We start from the raw sequence: 24538 nt of genomic DNA on the forward strand, positions 1-24538 counted from the left end.
CTTTTAAATTTAAAAGATAACTATCTGTACCAAAAAAAAAAATAATATCTTAATAATAACAAATTAACTTTAAAATAATTCATTATCTTTTAAATTTAAAAGATAACTATCTTAATAATAAGAAACTTAAAAAAAAAGGACAATAACAACTAAAATGAAAATAAAACAAACTTAACGTGAAAAATAAATAAATAAATAAAACAAACTTTAAAAGATAACTAGTTTAAAAACATATGCATTCGCACGAGTTCATTGATTTTTATTCGATATTTAAGTTTGTAATTATTATAATGTTGAAATTTTATTTATAATAAATTTAAGAATTTGTTATATAATATTGTTAAAATATAAGTGAATTATTATGTTATTTTTTGTAAAACTTATTAAATGAATAAATTTGATTATAATTTTTATGTATAAGTTACAAATAATAGTCACGTATATAGTTTTTAATAAACAAATTAGAAATTTGATTAACAACATTTAATAGTAATTATTTTTATGAATAAATTTGATTAGTAATTTGATTAATAACATTTAAACATAAAAGTTTAATAGCAATATTTTTTTATGAAAAATATTGTTTATGATTCTATTTTAATATTCCTATTTTTATGCGTATTTATCTTATTTTTTCTATAAATTTTTGTATTGACTAAACTTATTGTTTTTGTTTTGTTCCTATTTTTATGCATAGATTCATATATAATTTTTTTATTGTATTAATCTTGTTATTTCTATATTTTTTTATTGACTAAACTTTCTATAAATTTTTTTTATTGTTTTTGTTTTGTTCATATTTTTATGTATAGAACTATAGATTCATATATAATTTTTTTTTTTTGTAAAATTCCAATGAATGACACTATACTTGTAATGTGGTTAATCATACTAATGATAAATTAGTAAATTGGGTAGTAATCAATTTTAATATATTAGAAGTAGATAACAACTGATCGGGATTCAAGCTCATCTTCTTTTAACGATGCACAACTTCTTCGATAAGCACAACCAGCCCTACTACATTATTAAGGGTAGAATTTTTAGCCTAGCAAAGTTTGTAATTAAAAGTATTATAAGTCTAATTGCATTTTTCACGCTCAAATATCACGATGACGCAATTTTGATCGCTTCTGTTTTTTATTTGTTATTTGGTAGTCTCTCTTCAAAATTATACTAAAGTGACATTATTTATTATCGTGACATCACCTCAAATCAAATGTTAAAGGACAAATATGATCACTAACAGGGCCGGCCATTGGGCCAAGCTGCCAATGCTAGGGCTTTAGGCCCCATATATATTTTTTATTTTAACAAGGCCTCAAAAAAAAAAAAAAGCCTCCAAAATAGGAGTAATAAGTTGCACGCGTGTGAAAAGGAAGGAGAGAAACCTAACGCACGCGTGACTTCCATCGTTTCAAATTTTGGCCGCTTTTCTTGGCTCTAGAAACTCTTCTTCTTCCACAATTACTCACTAACGTCTCTATTGCATCAATTTCTCCAAAAAAATCTCATATCATTTAATTTTCCCATCAAACTTTCACTTTAAAAGAAGGAGATGTCTTCCAACTTTCACCAAGGTTCTTCAACTCTCTTCCAACAATTCTGCAAATTTATACGAACTCAGTTCTTAAAGGCTTTTCAATTTCTGCAATTCTGCAATTCTAGTTCTGTTGTGATACTTCAATTCTGCAATTCTAATTCTGTTGTGATACTTCAAGGCTTCAATTCTGCAATTCTAGTTCTGGTGTGATACTTCAAGACTTCAATTCTGCAATTCTGGTTCTGCACTTCTTCAATTTCTGCAAATTTATTGTTGTTTCTGTGTTTTCTGTGATTCTGTCGGCAACAAAAATTTCTACAAACAGGTTCCTTCTTTCTTTTAATCTCTTTTATTTTCTTTAATATATTTGTTTAGTCTATTGTAGTTGTAGGTAAACAAGTTATTTGCTTTAGCCTGTTTGTTTAATCTTTGATTGAGTTGTTAATTGTTTACTTATTTTAAAATCTATAAATGTCAACTCGAAAATATGCATCTCAAAAAGCTCGAAAAATAAAATTTAAATAAATATTATAATAATATTTTTTTATTAATATATAAAAGGCCTCAATTTGAAATTTGCTTTAGGCCTCGTATAGTGTTGGGCCGGCCCTGATCACTAATTTTACATTTTTCTATTACTATTAGCTTAGATTTCTCAATAAATGTGAGCAAGATCTCATAATGATCATAATTAAGAGGGAGACATGCATGTGGTGGAGCTTAGGCTGATCGGTGGCTGCAAGTGTATAATATTGAGAAGGGTTTGGTATAAGGTCAGAATCTTGTTCATTTTACAGCGAAAGTTTAACGAGTTTTAACTCGGGGAATTTGTGAGTCCTAACAAGCGACAGTTTTCCTTGGTAGAACTGTTATGACCTTTATCGGTAGTATATATACCTTGCTCAGGTTAAGATATTTAGTGTTTAGGTCGAATGAATGACTTGACATTTCCTCGCGTCTCCCCTTAGTCCGGCTATAACCAGACTTATTATTAAGACCCTGGTAGTGGTAACAATAGTATGCTTATTTCATAACCTTTTACTTAAGTTATTCAAAAATGACTTGTTCTAAATTCTAATAGATACTTACTCCTCCCATTTTAAAAATGTTATCTGGTATACTGTGATACACACACTTCTATAGTATGATTAATGTCAGGTAGCAAAGATAGTACTAAGCTTTCTTCACATAACTAACCGTTGCCGACAGCCGTCTTAGGATCGGTAGTAATTGTGATGCAAAAACACATGCCAATGTCTGCAAACTCATGAATGCATTTGATCAGTGACATTAATATCACCAGACTGTAAAAATCCAATGAATTCTGCAAATATTGCAGTATTGCACCCCACATTTTAAGAAAAAGTTTCATTTATCTTATGCTGAGAGCAAACAGGAAAGAGCATGTACACATTAAATTATTGTCACAGCACAGTTTCCCCCTAGTATAGTATTAAATGTTCTCAACTACAATCATGTGCTAATTAGATACCTTCCTAATTAGGATGAAAAGTTAGGTGAAAATTTGACAATAGTAGTATTTAGAAATTAGAAGCATAAGAATATCTTATTCTTCTGATCAACTATTTTCTGAAAATCTCTCCAGTTTAATATAGCCATCATAAGTTATAAGTTATACAAATACAACATTCATGTTAACTTCACACTGTCACACATATGATATATAGATGAATAGACACAAGTTCTAGTGGAAAAAAAGAAGATAAATTTGATTCTCTCACTCAAAGTTACAGTAGCAAATGCTTATAATAAGCAGCTTTGAGTAAATGAGCATTTCAGTACTCGGAATTGTAAGGATCGAGCAAAGTAGTCCCTCAAATTTACGAAATAACAAATTAGTACCTTAAATTAAAGAAAGTCGGTCAATTTAGTCTCTCGACACCTAAATATCTCTTTTGCAAACATCCATCAAAACCAGAGCGTCTTAACGCATCAAGACAAGCATAAGTCTTTAAAATTGTGATACTAGATTCGGTGAAAAAGACTAAATTGACCGATATTGTCCAATTTAAGAGACTAAAATTGGTATTTCGTAAATTTAAAAGACTAAATAGACCGATCTTTAAAATTCCAAGGACTAAAATGCCGATTTAGGACTAGCTAGCTAATAGTAATACTTATTTTTTGGAGGAACCATATTGCATTCTAGTTCTAGCCATTCCTCTCTTTGTTTTCCAACAAAAAATCAAATGGAGGTTGAGTGAAGTTTCCTTGCAAAAACATATTAGAAACAACCTTATACATAGCTTCTGTAAGATGAACACCATCCCAATTAATATACTGAGAAGGGCTACTGCAAACAGTTGCATTAGGTGTACCACAAGTAGCAAATACATTGAAATTGTAAGGAGCTTCTCCTGATCCACAGCAGACTCTGAACATTTCTTTGAATCCATACTTACTTGGATTCTTCATCACAGTACGGTATGCATTCAAGTAATCAGCATAAACTATGACAGCATTTGGATACTTATTTCTTAATTCTTGTAATTTGTCTTGTAGCATAAGGTTGTGATTGTTGCTTTGTTCATTAGCACTTTTCACACATCCTATGCTATCTCTGTCATCTTCAGGAGCTAAGTACATTGTTAATGGTAGACATCCAGCTAGAGGGGCACCCTGTACAACTAGGTACTTAGCACCCTTCTCAAGCAATGTCTGCAAAATATACAAAGATTGTGTTAAACCATTGATGATTCATTCATTACATTAATTCTTAAAAGATTGTTCTTCGTAGAATACTAAAGGGTCACAAATCACAAGTAGAGCCTTAAACAACAAGAAATTTTCATATTGGAATAAGAACAACCACATAAGTGATTTGAACACTATATTTTCGTCGTGAACCTTAAGACATTAAATCTATGTTTCTCAACGTGTCCATTTTTATCTAATGCGGGGTATGATGATTTTGCACATAAAATTATTATTTATATAAAGTGAAATTACTTCATAGTTGTTGCACCAGAGTGCAACAGTTGTACAGCTGTCGGATCTGCATGTTAGATCCGACGACACCTTTTGCACTTAGATCTAATGACTCTACAGCCATGGCACAGATGCAACCACTTAGAGGACTAAGTTGTATGTATGAAAAATCATTAGACCATATTATCACCAAGGTCCAAGGCCAACAATTAAACTATAAACATCAGTCCAATTTTTATTGATGTTTTAGTTTCTATTTTTTTGTTTAAAATTGTTAATGTTATAGAAATTTGATGTTTATAATTGATTAAATTTTCCAATTATACCTTAATTAAGGAATAAATACAATTGTGTACACTAATCTTAAACCTCAATCAAATATTATATTACCTGCAATGCTCCTGAGATACTTGAAATTGCAAGCTTCTTTATAGTATCACGTGAGACTGTAGATCCAAGAGTATAAGCATAATCATTAACACCAATTTCACCAAACCAAAAAAGAGTATCATCAAAATCTCTACAATTTGAATCAACACCTTGACATGATCCTTGTCTCTCCAAATACCTATTAAACCACAAAATCTGAGTTTGAATAGATTGAGGAGTAATATCAAGTGAAAGATTGTTCCTAACAAAGAACTCATGGTTTATAGCTGTTGAACCACCAACAGCAAAGTTAACACCAAAAGTGTCATTGTATCGTTTGATGTGTCGATAAGGCGGAAGATAAGGCAAAGAAAGTGATTCAGTTACAAAATCTATAACAAGTCTTCCATCTGAGTATCTATTTGTGGAATGGTTGAAAAATGTTGTGCCATATGGTGAGTTTGATACATGGCCAAAACCACTTGGTCCTTCGGCGTTTTTCGTGTTACCGGTGTCTGTGAACGAGTCGCCGAAGGCGTAAATTTTCTTAAAGGGTCTTGTAGATTCTTGTGCAGTTGATACTGCAGAAGAAGCTATTGAGAAAAGTATGGTAATGAGAGTGGTTAATGTTGCCATAGAAGGTGCCATTTTGAAAATGTTCTTGAAGAGTAGTTGGCAACTTCCTTTTGCATTGAGTTAGAGGGTTTATATTACATCATTGAATTTATCAAAGAAACAATTGCATGACTAATTAATGTTGTGTACATTACTTTAACATATTTAATTTAATTAATTCATCAGAAACTTTTTTAGTACTAGTATTTATACTACCACACACTTTTTCCAAATTAATCTATCTTATCTTATACTAGTTTAAAATTTACTCTATAAATTTGTGTGGGACTCATAATTAATTTTGATCTTTAAGAAGTGTGTAGGAAAATGAGAGTGTCTCACTAACATTTCTCTAAACATTTTTTCACAGAACATTTTTCTAAATATATTAATTTTGGATAAGTGTTGTCATGATGTCACTGTCATACAACTAAAGTGGATGCAGTGGAGTGTGTTAGAATAGAAAATATTATAATATTATTTGTTGAGAAAATATTTCGATTTGGTTTGTTTATTCTTAGCCTTATAATAAAGGGATTTAGTTTAGATTTAAATTTATTCACTTGGTTATAAATACCAAGGTAGTATCATACTATTTGATTAATGTAAATAATGTAAATATTGTAATTAGGGTTATTGACATTGTTATCAATAATATTTTATTGTTCCTTATTATTTTCTCCTATTCTTTCACCTAAATTCTCTAAATTTCAACATGGTATCAGAGCCATGGTAACCACCTTGAAACATAATTCCGCTGCAATTTTCCCCGAGATTTAACTCTCGATTATTCTTCGTTTTACTTACCTTTTTGTTCATATATGCTTTAACCTTTTTTTTCATATAAACCCTAACCGTCATTGAAATTTCTTTTTATTTTGTTACCCGTTTGTGATTCTTTAATCCGCGGGTCCCAGTTACCTTTAATCCTGTTACCCGTTTGTGATTCTTTAATCTGCGGGTCCCCGTTACCTTTAATCCCGTTACCCGTTTGTGATTCTTTAATCCGCGGGTCCCGTTACCTTTAACCACAGTTACCCGTTTGTGATTCTTTAATCCGCGGGCCCCCGTTTGTGATATTTCAATCCGCGGGTATTTTTACTTAATTTGATATGGATTCATTTCTTCAGCCGCTCCTCTACTGCTTCTTTGGTTGCTGCTCTTCGTTGGCTTGCTATCAATGGATTTAATTTATTTTCAGGGTTAATTTTGTAACAAGCTTAAAGCTTAGTAAGCTTTAGCTTGAGGGGGAGTGTTAGAATAGAAAATATTATAATATTATTTGTTGAGAAAATATCTCGATTTGGTTTGTTTATTCTTAGCCCTATAATAAATGGATTTAGTTTAGATTTAAATTTATTCACTTGGTTATAAATACCAAGGTAGTATCATACTATTTGATTAATGTAAATAATGTAAATATTGTAATTAGGGTTATTGACATTATTATCAATAATATTTTATTGTTTCTTATTATTTTCTCCTATTCTTTCACCTAAATTCTCTAAATTTCAACAGAGTGATTTGACGGAATAAACAATTGTTATTGGATGACGGTATACATATCCCATTTTCTCTTCAAACTCACAAACTACATACAGAAGTAAACATTTTCGGAGATTATCATTGTACTTTTTTTTTTTTACAGCAAATTATCATTGTATATAATTGTTCAAATTTTGGTTAAATAGAACGAATCATATACTTAACCACTTGCGGTTGATAGTTATAGACTTTATGCGCTCTAATTTGAGTTCGGGTATTTATTTTTGAGGCACCAATCTAATTTTTTTTGGAAAACTCACTATCCGATTTAATGATAGATTAATTTGGAAGACAAATCTCACTGTCCACGAGTACCCAGGTTAGAATAAAGCTCCAATAAACTGGTTCAACATAAAAAATTGTTAGCAATATAAATTTGAAATAAAACACTCCAAATATGAGATGTAAGAAAAGTTACCGTAACTTTTTCTCACTTTCTCCCTCATCTTTTCTTTTTTATCCATCTCTCAAAACATTGTAAAAATATACTTTATTTTTTTTTTTGAAAACTTGGTATCTGGCCTTAGGACCGACTAATTCAAGGGGACTAATCCCACCGCCCACTTGCGGGGGCCCCATTTAAAGCCAGAGTTTTTTTTTTCTCTGTATGGACTTAGCCCACCAAAATTGGCACCAGTGGGAATCGAACCTGAGACCTTGAGAGAAGCATACTCCAAGGACCCAAGCCAACACCACTCGACCAACCCCAGATGGGTTTATACTTTATTTTTTTTACTTATGTGTATATGACTAACACCTCTAATTTTTTTTGTTGCGTCTAAGTAAGTACTATTTCCCTAACTTAACTTACCTTAATACTCCTCCATATGTTCTTAAATTTGAGGTGTTGAATGTGTATGTCCCCACACCAACTGTCTGCGGTGCCACCTTTGGACGCTGGAATTAAATTTGCTAACAATTTTTGTTGTCTTTAGTATGTATCACATTAATGCCCACCATCGGTATGTACCTCAAAACTCATTTTTCAAGCTACCATTGTTGACACATGTTTCAAACTAAGCGGTGGTTATTTTTAGATACGATGAAAAGAAAAGAGAGGGAAACAATTACGCAAATCAATAAATAAATTTAAATTAAAGTTAGTTCAAATTCATTAATTAGTTTGCATAATTTTTTTCATTGTACCAAATGAATTAGCCTTTGTCTAATAATAAGTCTTACAATACTACATATATTTTTCTCACAATAGATCATTTTCTATCATTAAATATGGTTTGATCTAATGGTGAATTGTGCATATGTGATCTTCTAAATTGTAACAAATTAATCATTGACGGGGATTTTTTTTTTAAGAAAATAGCCTTTAAGTTATAAAATATCCAACTCCGTCAAAAAGTGTTTGCATGAGCGTTTAATGTTGAGATGACACATTCAAATTATTCATTCTCAAGTTCGTGGATGTATTATTCGGTTTTTTTTTTTTACCACTAGTTTAATCTAGTTTGGGGGTCAGTTCTGGCATCAAGTAGTTCCAGTCTCCTCTCGATCGCAGTTGCGGGGGATCGAACCGTGGTCCTCCCTACCAAGTTGACCGGCAATCACCACTAAATCAACTAACGATTGGTGTATTATCTAGTCTTTGTTTGAGACGAAATTGATCAAATACTTGTGTTTATAATTAGTATTCAACTTGTGTACATTTTAAGGGTCATTCTCGAGATTTTAGTTGCCCTGTCGAAATTATGCATGTTGTGCACTATCTTTTTTATAAGTCACAACGGATTTATTAATCATACATATAACCGTAAAAAAAAAGTAAAATATCAAATTGATATTGAAAAGTAAAATATACATAGTAGCATCTCACACTAGTATTCAATATAATGTTGCTAAAAACACTTTGTGCCCCTAAAATTCTGGTACTCAGAGCCACTATACTCCTCCTGAACACCCACTAGAACCCTCTGCATATAATAGAAGTGCACACACATTTATAACTAGTTTTGATGATAATAAAATTTGACAAGTTTTCAACGTGAGTTAGAGAATATGGCAATCAGTTTTTTTTTTTTTTATTTTTTTTTTTATCATATCTTTCTCATGAAAGTAGTGATCATTCATCTCCACATTCATTATTTAGTCTAATTCACTTTATAAGTTTTCGATTTCTTTCTTGATTTTTTATTGATATTTCTAAAATGATTCTTGAAAATTTGAATTCAATCGTAGAAAGATTCTTTCTACTTCAACTTTCAAATTAAGTTCACTTCATATTAGTTACGACCAATTTTGGCAACTCTACTTTTAGCATCGTCAACTATTACATGTCATTTTTTGTTGCTATCATTGTCAAAAGATGGAGAAATATATAGCGTCGTCAAAATAAGTTAGCACATATGGGTCAGCCATCCAAACCTGTTAAATATTAGGGTTTGGACTTTAAAATTTGAGACTAAATTTTTCATCGCTTTTTAGCCCTACATGTAAAAGCTTGTTTAAAATATGCGGGTAATCTGCATCCACATAAACCAAAATAAAGTATTTACGTTTACCTTCTTCAAAAAGTATTAAAGAGGTTCAGACTAATAACCTCCTCGCTAGTAAAATCATTGTCAAACTAAACACAACTGTATATTATGTGAAATCACTCCATACTATTATTTTAATAATTAATTTTTAGGCGTCATTGTAAAATTAATTTATGAAAGACTCTTAAAATTATTTGTAAAATGGAGTTTAGAATATCATTTTAGGCATGAGTTATTGATGAAGAAGTTAGGGAAAGGCTAAAATTGAAAATGACACACACTACGGACACTGTTTCTGTTGCTGTCGTTGAATTTGAAAAGAAAATAACAGGAAACGGTTACAACTTATGAGACATAAGATGACGTGTCCTTCTTTGGATCTCTATGAATCATCCAACAAAGCAAAACACATCGAATTGTTTTTGTTAATTCTGTTTTAAATTACTATTATATATATTTTCTTTCTGGAACACAACATTTTGTGTGTTTGTGTTCATCCTCAATTCTTTCTTTTTGTTTTGTCTTCTTCTTCTTCTCTCTCAATCTAAACCTTTATCTGCGATTTTCATTCACATCATGGCATCGGTATTATATATTCTTCACCTTTTCTCATATATCATTTTCATTAATGCAATGCAATGCAATGACTAATTCATGTTATGAAATTTGCATGATTGGAAATTTTATTATGATTATGATAAATAATGTAAATGAGGTAGCACTTGTGTTAGGGAGACAAGGAATTTAATAGGTTAATTGGGAATACGAATAACAAAAAATTTGTGTTTTTGTTTGTGGAAATGGTGCAATTGAAAACCCTCATGTGTCGTCTTTGTGTTGTACTATAGCAATCACCAGGTGCACTCCAAAAAAAAAATGGACATGAAACCGGAATTCATACCGTTTTGTTCTGCTATGATAGGGTTGAACATTTAGATCTTATGGCAAATGTTGTGGAGAATATTGTACATGATATATGTTGCATTAGGATTATTGGTTTATGAACAAATTATTTAGGCTTATCTGTAAGGTATAAGCATTTGATAGAATGTTTAAAAGAGCTTACAAAGATAGTTTATTATAACAATGTTATAAGTAGTTTTCAACTTAGAAATAGCTTATAAATAAGTGTTTATAATTTATATGATAAACATTAAATTAAATTGTTTTCCCAAATACACTCATATGATCATAAGTTCATAAAATGGATTTGCAGTAATAGAACAGAACGTGCTACCATGATTCAAGACATTAAGATCATCTTGTACTAACTATTCGATATTCTTTTGAAATAAACAGCAGGATAAAGGTAGACCGTTGCCTAAATTCGGCGAGTGGGATGTGAACAATCCCGCCTCAGCTGAAGGTTTTACTGTCATTTTCAACAAAGCTAGAGATGAGAAGAAGACCAATACTTACAACAATGTTACTCCACGTAGAAATGATCCTATTTACCAGAACGAACCTCAATATCCTCGAAGGGTAAAATTAACTGTTTCTTTTCTGTATCTGTGTTGTGTTTAGGCTTTTGATGTTTGAATATAACACTCTCTAATGAGCTTTATTTGAAATTGCAGAGTAAGTGGTTTTGCTGTGGATGATTTAACTCTGAAGATTCAATGTCTCAATTGTTATGTTGAACCATGTTCTTGCAGGATCACAACCTCATATATATATTGTGGATGTTAGTTGTAAGCAAATTGTATTTTGCAAACCATTTTTCCTTTTTTTTTTGCTCAGATTTATCAAGCATTGGTTTAGTTATCGTGTAAAAAAAAAATTAAATGTGCAAAAAAGAAAAGTGTGAAATGTGATGTAATAGAAAAAGCTGTACAAAAAAAATAAAAAGAAACAATTGTATAAAATAATATTGTCATATTATTGAAGTACTATTTATCTTATCTGATAAATTCTATAATTGTTGTTCTTTCATATAAGGTTTAGTGTGTGTTTGGACCAACATTTGATAAAAGTGATTGTGAACATATTTGATTTTATAAAATTGAGTTTTTAATTGAAAATTGTTTTATAAATAGAACAAATGAAGGAAGAAAAAAAAATCTTAACTCAAAATTAAACAAAGGCTTCCCTCCATACAGTTTCTCATAAGTTTCTGTCCCCCCTAGGGTTATGAGAAATCTAACCTAAAAGACACCAATAGTTAGGCTCGCCAAAATCTATGAGAGAGAGAGGGGGGGAGAGAAAGAGAGAGAGAGAGAGAGAGAGAGAGAGAGAGAGAGAGTCCAAATTCAATTTAAACACATAAACACAAATGAGGGTGTAGCAACCACCAACTACTCTAATTTAAACACACAAATGAGGGTATAGCAACCAAACATGGAATGGGGGTTGGCTATGCTCAACTGCTCTTGTGATGATTAGAAGGCGCAGAGATGCAATGAAAAACGATGGGAAATGGCATCATCTCACAAAAGTGAGGCTTACTAACACAGTTGTCGCTTGAGGTCCCTGCAATGATGAACACTAGCAGGGAGTTTGATCGGCAGTTATGGGCAAATAAGTAGTAAAGAGAAACAACCAAGATTCAAAATTTAAAAAATCAACGCTGCACTATGCATCACTGTGGCGCTGGTCAGAGCAGCCGCCAATCCTGATATTTCAGTTTCAAAACACCATCGACAACTGTTAAACAAGAAAGTGACATTCACAAACATCCAAAACAATCTAATTTTAATCCAAAGGAGAAACCAAACCAGAAATGGCAGGTAATCAATCTGCAGATGCGGATGTAACTTGTAATAAATACATAAGAAAACTGTTTGACTTATATAGATACTGCTATTCTCTGCAAAGCTTGCATTTTGCATTGCACAGAGCCATAAAAGTTTAAATGTATCATGTTTAGGAAGAAAACTACAGGTTCTGGGTGTGATTGTATCCAAAAAGATAGAAGATCCTTCACAAAGATGTTTACACAGATTGCTGAATTGTCCCATCACTTGCACTTCCCCCCATCCCAGCCACCTGAGCATTATCCGAGTTTCCGTAGGATTGCTGTCCGAGTCCAGGCATCATTAAGGGAAGTGCACTTTCTGGGTGGTCAAATCTACAAGCTGGTCCAAATTTGCAAATTCCATAACGACTATAGTGCGAGCAGACACTCTGGTCCTGGATTTAATGACAAAGAAAATAGTAAACACAAGTAACTAGCCAATTTAGCATGTAGCCTCATACGATGATTCATAATAAGGGAATTAGATCAGAAACAAATAACCTCTAGGTTACAACAGTTTTATCATAAACATTTCATAGAAGCAAAAACAGCAGTATAACTTACAGGTCTCAAAGGCAGGCCCTTGTCACTGAGGATGCAAGGAGGCAATCTTGCAATTCGATTCTTTGGATGGTGAAACTTACAATTAGATTTGAACTTACAATCCCCGGTTTTTAAGAAGAAGCTGCATTCAGGTTCACCAGGCCTTTCTGGATACACTTCAATTGGCATCTGCTTTTGATGGTGCATGTAAACATTTGTTTCAATTGTTGGGTTGTTCATGACATATGTAGAAGACGGATGCATGACCCTCTCAGATAAGTAGCCAGGTGCCTTTACAAACCACAAACAAGTCAAATTGATAGGAAAACAACTTGTGAGAGTTCAACTGGTAGAATATTTAACTCATAAAATACAGATCATTAGCATTGCATGATAGAAAACAGCAGACTAAATTGTATATTGTACTAATTAGAAAATAAAATGCCCCTTGTCAGATGGCTTTTGGTATTGAATCTATGTATTTACCTGATATCCATTCCAGTCAGGACTTTGGGGAGCAAGTCCTTGAGTAGGCGTAATTACCAATGGCACAAAAGGTGTTTCGTTCAACTTTCTTGAAGAAGACCATGAGGCAGAAGATTGTTGTGATACACTTCTTAGTGCAGCGGACCCTCCATTACCAAACCCTGATTGAGGATCACCTCCTCCCACAGTTGTAGGATCGGGATGATTAAACCTACAGTTTGATCCAAACTTACAAGAGCCAGTGCGCATGTAATATGGGCACTCTCTCTCTCCCTATCAAACAAAACAACATTTGAAATATTTTAGAAATAATTATTTTACAAGAACACAGAAAGAAAGATAATGATATCTTTTCATAAGAAAAGAACTTGAGTCAGTACCGGACGAATAGGTAAGCCGAGAAAGTTAAGTTCTGAAATTGGTGCTGTGAACCCTCTTGTGTGGTTGAACTTGCAAGCTTTTCCAAACTTACAACCCCCGGACCTTTGATAATACTGCCATAGCATAAGATAACAAAAAAAAAAAATTACGTACAAACATGTCAGGAAAAGTTCTAGTATCAGTGGCATTATGAATATTATCATTGCTAGGAAAAGCATGATAAAGCGTAACAAAAGAACTGCCAATTATTATGCCATGGTAAAAACCAAACCACCATGTTTGCTTCCTCCGTTTGCGGCTAATGTACACAACGCAGATAGCTTAGATTAACACATAATTCTGAGAATGATGAGTGTCCAAAAGTGACATATATTAATTCTAAGCCACAAGCAACGTAAGTACTATTAACCAAGGAATTCTGATGTAAGATACATTGCTTCTGCGTCCCACTGTCAAACCCAGGTCCTCTTGATGACACAGGTAAAAGTGTAAAACGATGTCGGATAATCATAATATCTATATGATAGCACCTAAAATTGAACATAAATTATCTATGACCTCAAGGTGATATAAGGTAATGAAAAAATCATGTTAGATTTAACATCCTAGAATAAACCTTGCACACAATCTTCCTAGAAAATGAAAAACACAACAATGAGGAACTTGTATTCCAATGAATATATTAATAACATAAAGAACCGTGATAGTGTGATAGAATAGAGTTAAAATTTGCAACATAATTTGTTTAGAAGAATGATTTTGACAATAACCTTGCATTCTGTCTGGCCTGGATTTTCTGCCGGTTCTTCTCTTTCTCTTTCTCGTACCTTCTCCCTAACAGCCTTCATTTACAGTTAAAACACCAAAACAAATAAGAACATTTTAAGACATGAACATCAAATAAGATATGATGGCCAGCGGTAAAGGCCAATATAACCTGTTTAAAATGTTCAATCATGCATGAACACACCTATTCCCCCTTCCAAAGTAAAACTTTCTCTCCCCTTCCAAAGTAAAACTTTCTCTTACATTTTTATAACCCTAGTGAAGTCCTTATGTCATATAGGAGACCTCACAAAGAGTACAATCATAAATCCGAAGAACTAACTAATCAAGTAAAAACAAAGGGATAATAATAGGCATGGCAAGGATAACAATTTCTCCAAAACAAAGACCAAAACACACATTTTAAAAGCATTGCAAGAATAACAATTTCTCCAAAAATTACAATTGAATATTAGGTACAAACTACAAACCTTCCATCAAAAGTACTACACTATGAAGCACGGACACTCCTCGGATTAGGCGTGTCCTAGAGTGGGGCACGCATTGGTGTCCAACACCATTACATTGAATTATGACATTTTCTCAAATTATTATCAGTGTCAAGTATGTGTCCGTGTCCGTGTTAGTATCCGTGCTTCATAGGTACTAATTCAGCAAGGGGAAAAATGTCCACCACACAAACAAAGGGTATTTTGGGCCAAAAGATAAATTTAACCTTAAATCTTAAATTTCAACAATGACATATCTAAAGGGATTCATCAGCAGCACCAGCAATAAACGTTAAATTAAACATAACACTAATAAACTTAACTCTCAAAAAATGTATAGAAGATAAATAACCTGGTTTTTCCTCCTAATAGGGTGATTAAATCTGCAGTTGAATCCAAACTTGCAATTCCCAGTCTTCATATAAAATGAACAATCTTCAGCTTCAGGCCTCAAAGGGAACTGGTGGGTCCCATCACCACTTTTCTCTTCCTTCTCTTCAACTCCATCAACATCACCATAACCATAACCATCACCATAGCCATAACCATCACCATAACCACCACCATAACCATCACCATAACCATAACCATCAGCATCTCTACCACCACCAAGCTCTTCATTCACATTCTCATTCCAACTATTAGTATCCCAACCCTTGCTATCTCCATCAAACCCTTCTTCACCCTTGACAAATTCTTCTTCTACTGCATCCTTAACAGATTCTTCTTCTTCTTCTTCATCTACTTCACCCTTAACAGATTCCTCTTCATTTTCACCCTTAACAGATTCAGCTTCTTCTTCCACTGCTTCAACTTTAACAGAATCTTCTTCTTCTTCTTCTTCTTCTTCTACTACTACTTCACCCTTAACAGATTCTTCTTCAACGCAAACTTCACCACCATCGTTAAAGTTGGAAACTTTATCATCAGTTTCAACAACCCTTTCATCTTCAATCTTCAAATCCAACTTATCATGAAGCTCCACAGCAAGTGTATCATCATGATCAATATGATTCTCAGCCGTTTGATTGAGATCTGACGGTGGAGAATGATCAACAACAGGGGAAGAAGAATCTTCGTGAGAAACTAGTTGGGGTTGTTCCCCGTTGGAAATAGGAGCTAAATCGATTTCAGAATGCTCCATTCTCCTTCCACATTTCAAACCCTAAAAACCAGAAATTGATTTTTTTTGTTGTAATGAAAAAGGGAAAGAAAGAAAGAAAGAAGAAAAATGAAAGACGCGGAGAGAAGTGAAATGAAAAAGGGGGTTACGGTGTTTTTTTTTTATATTGGGAATCAGCAAAGGGTAGTGAAGAAACCAGCAGCAGTGTGGGATGTGTGAACAAACAAAGGGGAAAAATGTGTGCTACTTTTATATTACTAGTGTTTATGTTTATTTTCTAGAAAAGATAAACGTTTTTTTTTAGAGCAAAAAGATTGTAACTCAATCAATATATCTTGAAATTATTATGTCGAATGTTATGATCGAAATTTGAATTTTGAATTTTGAAACAATATATCTCGAAATTATTACGTTGAGTTTTTAATAGTTTGTCATTTCAACTATCTACTAAAAAAAAATATACTCCCTCCGAACACAAATATAAGAAAAAATAAACGTTTACGCAGTGTTTAAAAAATTTAGTTAAGTGTAGTTAATTTTCTTGATTTAATGCAAAACATGAGTTAAGTTTCCTATATTACCCTTTGAAAAGTGATTTATGCCTTGAAAATCACATAAATTTTTGAAAAGTGAAATGATTAAATAATGGTATATTACAAATAATAGGATTAATTAGTTTAAAAGTAGTTGACTTTTGCTTATATTTGTGTCCAAAATTTGAATGTTTTTTTTTCTTATATTTGTGTCTGGAGGAAGTAAATGTCAACGAGCGCTTCGGGATATTCATGTGTTTGATCCGCTAAAAAATAAGAATTGGACAAGACAATTTCCTTTATATTGTGTTTGATTTTAAAACTATTCATGGGACCAGACAAACTGAGGGCCTAGGGCTATGACAAAAATTGAAATTTTTGTCCTATGCTAAATCACGCACGAGACAACTTTTTGTCCACCAAACATGATAAAACACAAAATATATTTGATATCTTAAACGTTTGTCTTTTGTTGTTTTGTCTTCTACTGTCTTGTATTGTTATGTTCAGTACTTACATTTTGCAGATAACCTCTTTAATTATCTTATAGAAAATATGTGAAGTTGATGGATTGGAAATTAAACTGTTTGAATTTTTGAATATATAATTCTTTTAAAATGAAATTTTAGAAAAGTGTTTCGGAATCAGAGGAGCGTTTAGAAATTTCTAAAAAATGCACTTATGGCGTTTGTTTGAGGTGTTTGGTTCTGCGGCGGAGAGAATTGATTTTGGCAGAATTGATTCTGTAAAATTGATTCTGGCCAAAATTGATTTTAAGCTGAAGTGTTTATGTTTGGATATATTCATGAAAAAGTGAGTTGAACAAAAAATTTGAGTGTAAAAATCAATTCTAGAATCAGAAGCTACGATTTCTAGCTTCAAGTAGAATCAATTCTGGAGGCAGAATCAATTCTACTTTTAAGAAACCAAACAAGTCAGAATCAATTCTACACGTCCAGAATCAATTCTGGATGCTCCAGAATTGAAACCAAACATACACATATAAGTTTTGGCTTGAAAAGTTGCCTATTTAATCTCTTAAAAGTTTAAAATTATTATCAATTACAATATAAGAAAACTGAAGTACCTGGTAAAGACAATAATAACCCTTCATTAAAATCTGCCACATGTCCAAAACAAGGGCATTTGTTGTCCAAAATCAATTACAATATAAGAAAACTGAAGTACCTGGTAAAGACAATAATAACCCTTCATTAAAATCTGCCACATGTCCAAAACAAGGGCATTTGTTGTCCAAAAATTTTCAAACTGAACTAAAAAGTTGTGTAACTGAGCCATATGGCTCACTAACTAAGCCATATTCTCCTTTTGTGAGACAAAAGTTAACCGAAAGGCAAGCCATAGTTGGCATTGAACTAATGAAATTGAAATCCAATTGCCACCTTTATGTCAAATCAGAACTTTTTGGTAGTAAAAGACAAAACTGACAATACATTTCTCACTCTTGCACCTTTTCATTCAAATTCAAATTTATAAAATTTTCCCACTCTTGCACCTTTTCATTCAAATTCAAATTTATAAAATTTTCTCACTCTTTATAATTGACATCTCATTATATACTCATTCTCATTTTTAAAACTTCTCCCTTATCGCTTCTTTCTCTCCTCATCTTTAACTACACTTCTCTACTAACTTAATTTTTGTGTTTTGCAGAAAAAATGAAGATATTCAACGCTATCAAACAACAACAACAACGCGAGTATGATGATCAAACCCATTTTTCTATACTCATTTTTTCTTGTCTTTTTTTTCTTTCATATCATGTTTACTAAATAATTTTTTTTCTTGAACTTCAACTCAACAAAGTTACATCAAGATCAAGGTATGAAGAATAACTCTCATATTTAGTTTTGATACAATTTCTCCAATGATAATATCACCACGTTTTTTTGTTTTTTTCATTTTTATGATTTCATCTCTTATCTTTCCAACAACTGCAAAGAAAGACATAGGTAAGTTAATAATTTTGAGTTTGATTACTATATATCACTATTTTTTGTGATAGTACTTTTATCTACCAATTTGTAACAAAACTTATGAGATCTTATGTGTTTCTTTTCAGAATGCATACAAAGTTGAAACATAATGATATGTTTTGAAGAAAGAAAACGGAAAACAAAACACATACCAATAAAATTGAAGAACTTGATTCTGGTAACATATTTGAGTGATTATACAACAGGTATACCATACAATACAACATTTATAAAATTTCTATAACATGATTTAATTCAGTTTCATATATATATATATATATATATATATATATAGAAAAAGATAAATTTAGAAAATGATGAGTAAAAATTAAATAGATCTACAAAATAAAAAGAAGAAAACATAGAGTGATACAGTATAGTTGATGCAATGAACTGTTTAGAGTACGATAGTACTACCACGTAGAGAGTTGGAGTACAAAATAAGAAATATCATTATTTATGTTTAAATTTAAATTAGAATAATATAGAATTTAAAACCAAAATCATAAAAATTTATTTATGCAAAAATTTATGAAAATATTACTGTTATTATATTTAATCAAGGAAAACGCAGAAGAATAATAGATAAAATAATTATTCTAAAATAAAGCGATCCAGAGAGAAGAAAATAAAAGATGAGCAAAAAGTAAATAAATTTAAATTAAAAAGGATCAATTAATATAAAATAAGAGGAACAAGAAAATAAACAGATCCCGAGAGAAAAGTCATTAACAAGAAAATAGATTTTATTTCAAAAACTTTTGTAAGATCTAAAATCTAAAAGAAAAAAATCAGGCATGTAACAAATCAAGAAAATTATAACTATTATTTGTGTCAAAAATATGTTAAACACAGGAAAAAACATGTTTTTTGTGAAAGGAGAAAAAAAAAAGGGGAAGAAATCATATATATTAGTATATTTTTGTAAATACTATATATATATTAGTATCTTTTTAGATATATAGAGGGAAAAAAATGAATAAAATATAATTAGATCTAAAAAAACAGTACAAAACATGGAAAAGATCATTATTTTTTTTATCAATTTTATTAGATTTATATAAAAAAAAAAAGTAGATCAAGGGTACAGAGAAAAAGTTTGTGAAACAACACAAACAAAAGTTTTTATATTAATGTTAATTTCAATTTATCAATTTATTGCCAAAAACATTACAAACAAACAAAAGTTGCATACATCAAAATCTATAGATATACCTTCAAACAGACTATTGTTGTTGTTGATCTTGGATGTATAAGAGAAGATGGCCACCGACGAATGTGTTCCTATCTTGAATTTTTTTTGTGGGTTTTGAAGAGAAGATGGATGGGAGTTTTTATATGGTGATGATTTTTTAAAAGATAATCAAGGATGGTCAAGATCTAACCAGAAAGGTGTCGGTTGGAAAATCTAAAAAAGTTTTGGATCTGAGAATAAAGTTGACAGAAAAATTAGATGAGAAGGAGAGGATGAAGATGGTGATGGTTGAACAACTAAACAAGGTCGGAAACAGACTGAGTTGTGGTGGTGGTGGTGACGGCGGCTAGGTGTGTTAGAAGTGAGAGAGCTTCTCAAATGTTCTTGGTGTAGAGAGAGAAAGAAAGTAGGAAATGAATTAGGGTTTAAAGTTAAAAATATAAAAAAAAAATATACTCCTTGGGTCTTTCAAATGATAAGGTTCACGTGGGAGAGAGAGCAACAAAAGAATTGCTACTTTGGTAGTAATAAATAATTAAACAAAAAAAAAATATGATGTGGATGATAAAGTACAAGGTTCACGTGGGAGAGAGAGCAACAAAAAGAATTAAAAAAAATTAATAGAATAAAAGATGGTTCTTTATTTTATCTTACATACTGTACTATTTTTTTCTTAAATATAATTAAGTTCATCTTGATTAAATTCTGAAAATTTTAAAAAATTGATAGTAATAATAAAAATTAAGTTTAATTAGTAAAATGGTTCCTTAAAGATATTTTTGGTTTCACATTGGTCCCTTAAAGAAAAAAAGTCCGAATAGGTCCCTTAAAGACATATTCGTTAATCAGTTTGATCCTTTCCGTCCATTTTTTCAAGGGACCTATTCGGAACTTTTTTTAAGGGACCTATTCAGATCTTTTTTTTTAAGGGACAAATGTGAAACAAAAAATATCTTTAAGGGACCATTTTACTAATTAAGCCTAAAAATTAATTAAATGTTACATGGGACAAAGTAAATTTTTTTTACGGAGGACAAAGTATGTTACTGGATTATATATTTGATAAAAAAATTTAAAATAATGATTATATATATTAAATAAATCTTTCATGGGATAAAATATGTTATTGATTCGTATATTTGAAAATAAATAACATATATACTAAATAAATTAAACATAGGATAAAATATGTTACTGAATCATAGAACTGATAAAAAAAAAGGAGATGGCAGAAGAAGAAGCGGTGAAAAAATATTGAAGAAAGATGATGTTGAAAAAAAAAAGGTAAGAGCGGTTGTTGAATTGGGAGAAAGAGGAAGTGAAAAATTTAAGGTTTGAGATAATATAATAAGAATAATAAATATTGGATAATAAGTTTTAGGTTTGGTTGCGATATGAGACTCTTCTCACCAAACAATGAGACTTAACTCTAATTAATAGGTGTTGCAAAAAAAAAAACTCTAATTAATAGGTAAACTCTATTTTAGTATTTTTAAGTAAATAATTCATACACTAAATATACTATTGATTCAAAAAATATTAAATACCGAACAAAATATGTTACTGAATAAATTATACATGAGACAAATTATGAGTTTTAAGTCGTGCATTCTTACATTTCGTTAATTTGTTGACCGTTCGTACCAAATAGCGGTGCCGTATACTAAATAAATTATACATGAGACAAATATGCTATTGATTTATAGTACTCATACTGATTAAATAAATCTAACTTCGAACAACAATTTTTTTTAAATTTTTATTAATAAAGTGTAATTTATATGGATATAGGCGTAACGTTACAACTCGTGCGATAGCACAGGTCCCTTAAAAATAATAAAAATTGGTTATTTTATATGGGACGAAGATGTATGGTAATATTTGAGTATTTTTCATTTTAAATGTAGTAGCACTGTATGATTCATTTAAATTTTTATTTAAACTACAAAGAAAATATCTTTTATACTATAGTAAAATGGAAGGGACGTGTATTGGGCACTGCAGGGGCTTAAAAATTCATGGATACACTCCACATCTACACGTTCATGCATGTGTTAAGGCTAACTACCTATATTAAAGTATGAATATTGTATTAATTTATTTTTAATATATTGCAAAGACAGAAACAATATACAATGGGTATTTGGACAAAATATTCTAACACGTGGGAAAAATTATAATATTGTATTATTGTTTTTTATAAAAATTTCAAAATATCATGTATACCGATAACAATCTCAAAATAATTATCATATATACTAAATAAATCATATATGGGCCAAATTATGCTATTGATTCATGAAACTCATAACAATCTTAAAATAACTATCATATATAATAAATAAATCATACATGAGAAAAATTATGTTACCGATTCATATAACTCATAACAATATCAAAATAACAATCATATATATTAAATAAATCATACATGAGACAAATTATGTTACTGATTAATGAAACTCGTAACAATCTCAAAATAACTATCATATATACTAAATAAATCTTACATGAGATAAATTATGCTACTGATTCATATAACTCATAACAATATAAAAATAACAATCATATATATTAAATAAATCATACATGAAACAAATATATGCTACTGATTCATGAAACTCATAACAATCTCAAAATAACTATCATATATACTAAATAAACATGAGACAAATTATGTTACTTATTAATATAATTGATTAAATAAATATAACTTTAAAAACATTTTTCAAGTAATGTTAACCATCTTTCAGTTTATCATATTACTTCATCTATTAATGAATATATACTCTTATTACTTTTTGAAAGTTGACTTAGCAAAATATAACTTAAAAAAAAATATACGTAACGTTACGACCCGTGCGATAGCACGGGTATTATGCTAGTTTTTAATGTAAAACTTCTATTTTTTGCATGATTAATGTGTTCTTTAGCACTTGTTATTGTGACCTTTTTTTTAGTGTTGATGGGTGGTGTGTTTGGTCACTTGTTGTGTGTTGTTTTTTTTTTTTTTTTTGAGCAAGTTTAATTATTGCGTTTGTTTATCTTTTATTTATTGTCGATGAGAGATAAACACAATGATATATTAGTGTATATTTTAATAAGTGAATTTCACTAATAAGCAGGGCCGGCCCAACACTATACGAGGCCTAAAGCTAATTTCAAATTGAGGCCTTTTATATATTAATAAAAAAATATTATTATAATATTTATTTAAATTTTATTTTTCGAGTTTTTTGAGATGCAAAATCATTTATTAAACTATTATAATCAATTTGAGTTAACATTTCTTTTTCAATGGATAATAACGCTAATCCATTTAATCTTTGTTGAGACATATTGTTGATCTTAGATAAGATTTTAATAAAGCCCCCTTTTGTGATTCAATCAAAGCTTCAACTTTTCTCTTTTTTAGGAGTTTTGAATAGCCCGATTCATATTTTCGAGTTGACATTTATAGATTTTAAAATAAGTAAACAATTAACAACTCAATCAAAAATTAAACAAACAGGCTAAAGCAAATAACTTGTTTACCTACAACTACAATAGACTAAACAAATATATTAAAGAAAATAAAAGAGATTAAAAGAAAGAAGGAACCTGTTTGTAGAAATTTTTGTTGCCGACAGAATCACAGAAAACACAGAAACAACAATAAATTTGCAGAAATTGAAGAAGTGCAGAACCAGAATTGCAGAATTGAAGCCTTGAAGTATCACACCAGAACTAGAATTGCAGAATTGAAGCCTTGAAGTATCACAACAGAATTAGAATTGCAGAATTGAAGTATCACAACAGAACTAGAATTGCAGAATTGCAGAAATTGAAAAACCTTTAAGAACTGAGTTCGTATAAATTTGCAGAATTGTTGGAAGAGAGTTGAAGAACCTTGGTGAAAGTTGGAAGACATCTCCTTCTTTTAAAGTGAAAGTTTGATGGGAAAATTAAATGATATGAGATTTTTTTGGAGAAATTGATGCAATAGAGACGTTAGTGAGTAATTGTGGAAGAAGAAGAGTTTCTAGAGCCAAGAAAAGCGGCCAAAATTTGAAACGATGGAAGTCACGCGTGCGTTAGGTTTCTCTCCTTCCTTTTCACACACGTGCAACTTATTACTCCTATTTTGGAGGCTTTTTTTTTTTTTTTGAGGCCTTGTTAAAATAAAAAATATATAGAATTTTTTTTTTCTACCCCAACAATCTTCACTCTACCCCAACATATTTTTTAAAATACCCAGTATACCCTTATAAAAAATTAGTATATTTTAATAATTTTTTTTTGTCGTATTATTCTGTTCCGGTAGACTGTTTCATCCTCCAAAAAAATTGTTCCGGTATGTTAATTTTATTTTACCGGTACACTTTTTAAAAAGTGTTCCGGTATGAAATTTTTCTAAAATTTTTCTAAATTTTATTTTATGCATCTATAGAAGGCTTACGATTGGCTTTTGATTGCATTCTCTTGGTCTGTGATACTGTTACACCTATTAATTTGATTGGTTATGGATTGGCGTTTTTGGGGGTTTGCATATTACATATTTAGCCACGAAATTCAAGCAGGTCGTAGACAACTACACCAATTTTTTTTTTTCCAGAAAAACGAAATTCATTTAAACCTTGTTGTGACAGAGGCTTCTCTTTAACTCTGCAATTTAATCCTTTTCAATCCCAATCACAACCCACTATATGATCACACATGTCCATTCCTTCTTCTAAACACATGGAATTGCATCATAAACCAGAGACAAAATCTTAGCTTGATT

General features: G+C 30.9%; 2 protein-coding genes and 1 long non-coding RNA gene across 5 annotated transcripts; 1 reads left to right on the top strand and 2 right to left on the bottom strand.

Annotated features, from left to right (window-relative positions):
• Window positions 1-3252: 3252 nt before the first annotated feature.
• Window positions 3253-5639, bottom strand: LOC123885690 (GDSL esterase/lipase At3g48460). Its single transcript, XM_045934990.1, has 2 exons — window positions 4883-5639; window positions 3253-4222 (listed from the first exon to the last, which is right to left on the bottom strand). Exons 1-2 carry the CDS (start codon window positions 5507-5509, stop codon window positions 3716-3718), a joined length of 1134 nt encoding a protein of 377 aa, XP_045790946.1. The 5' UTR covers window positions 5510-5639; the 3' UTR covers window positions 3253-3715.
• A 6509-nt stretch (window positions 5640-12148) lies between these two features.
• LOC123882932 (zinc finger CCCH domain-containing protein 67) lies at window positions 12149-20297 on the bottom strand. Of its 3 annotated transcripts, XM_045931583.1 has the most exons (9): window positions 19797-20232; window positions 17806-18539; window positions 17672-17704; window positions 15281-16093; window positions 14425-14496; window positions 13654-13767; window positions 13274-13546; window positions 12809-13078; window positions 12149-12639 (listed from the first exon to the last, which is right to left on the bottom strand). In XM_045931583.1, the coding sequence occupies exons 2-9, from the start codon at window positions 17881-17883 to the stop codon at window positions 12442-12444; spliced, it is 1851 nt and encodes a 616-aa protein (XP_045787539.1). In that variant the 5' UTR covers window positions 17884-18539; window positions 19797-20232; the 3' UTR covers window positions 12149-12441. The 3 variants fall into 3 exon arrangements, with proteins under 3 accessions (XP_045787539.1, XP_045787540.1, XP_045787541.1); XM_045931584.1 differs by lacking the exon at window positions 17806-18539 and having other exon boundaries at window positions 17672-17772; window positions 19797-20297; XM_045931585.1 differs by lacking the exons at window positions 17672-17704; window positions 17806-18539 and having other exon boundaries at window positions 19797-19822.
• Window positions 18416-19397, top strand: LOC123882934. Its single transcript, XR_006800035.1, has 2 exons — window positions 18416-18557; window positions 18668-19397. It is a non-coding gene; the product is annotated as an uncharacterized LOC123882934 (long non-coding RNA).
• Window positions 20298-24538: the final 4241 nt, after the last annotated feature.

Source organism: Trifolium pratense, linkage group LG5 (genome assembly GCF_020283565.1).
Source record: "Trifolium pratense cultivar HEN17-A07 linkage group LG5, ARS_RC_1.1, whole genome shotgun sequence".
In the NCBI taxonomy this organism is placed as follows: Eukaryota; Viridiplantae; Streptophyta; class Magnoliopsida; order Fabales; family Fabaceae; genus Trifolium; species Trifolium pratense.

Coding starts and splice junctions, on each gene's coding strand:
- LOC123885690 (XM_045934990.1), bottom strand. CDS start 5,509: ATGGCACCTTCTATGGCAACATTAACCACTCTCATTACCATACTTTTC. Junction 4,223..4,882: donor GTATCTCAGGAGCATTGCAG/GTAATATAATAT, acceptor TATATTTTGCAG/ACATTGCTTGAGAAGGGTGC.
- LOC123882932 (XM_045931583.1), bottom strand. CDS start 17,883: ATGGCTCAGTTACACAACTTTTTAGTTCAGTTTGAAAATTTTTGGACA. Junction 17,705..17,805: donor TTGTTTTGGACATGTGGCAG/ATTTTAATGAAG, acceptor GACATGTGGCAG/ATTTTAATGAAGGGTTATTA. Junction 13,547..13,653: donor TCGGCTTACCTATTCGTCCG/GTACTGACTCAA, acceptor TTTGTTTGATAG/GGAGAGAGAGAGTGCCCATA.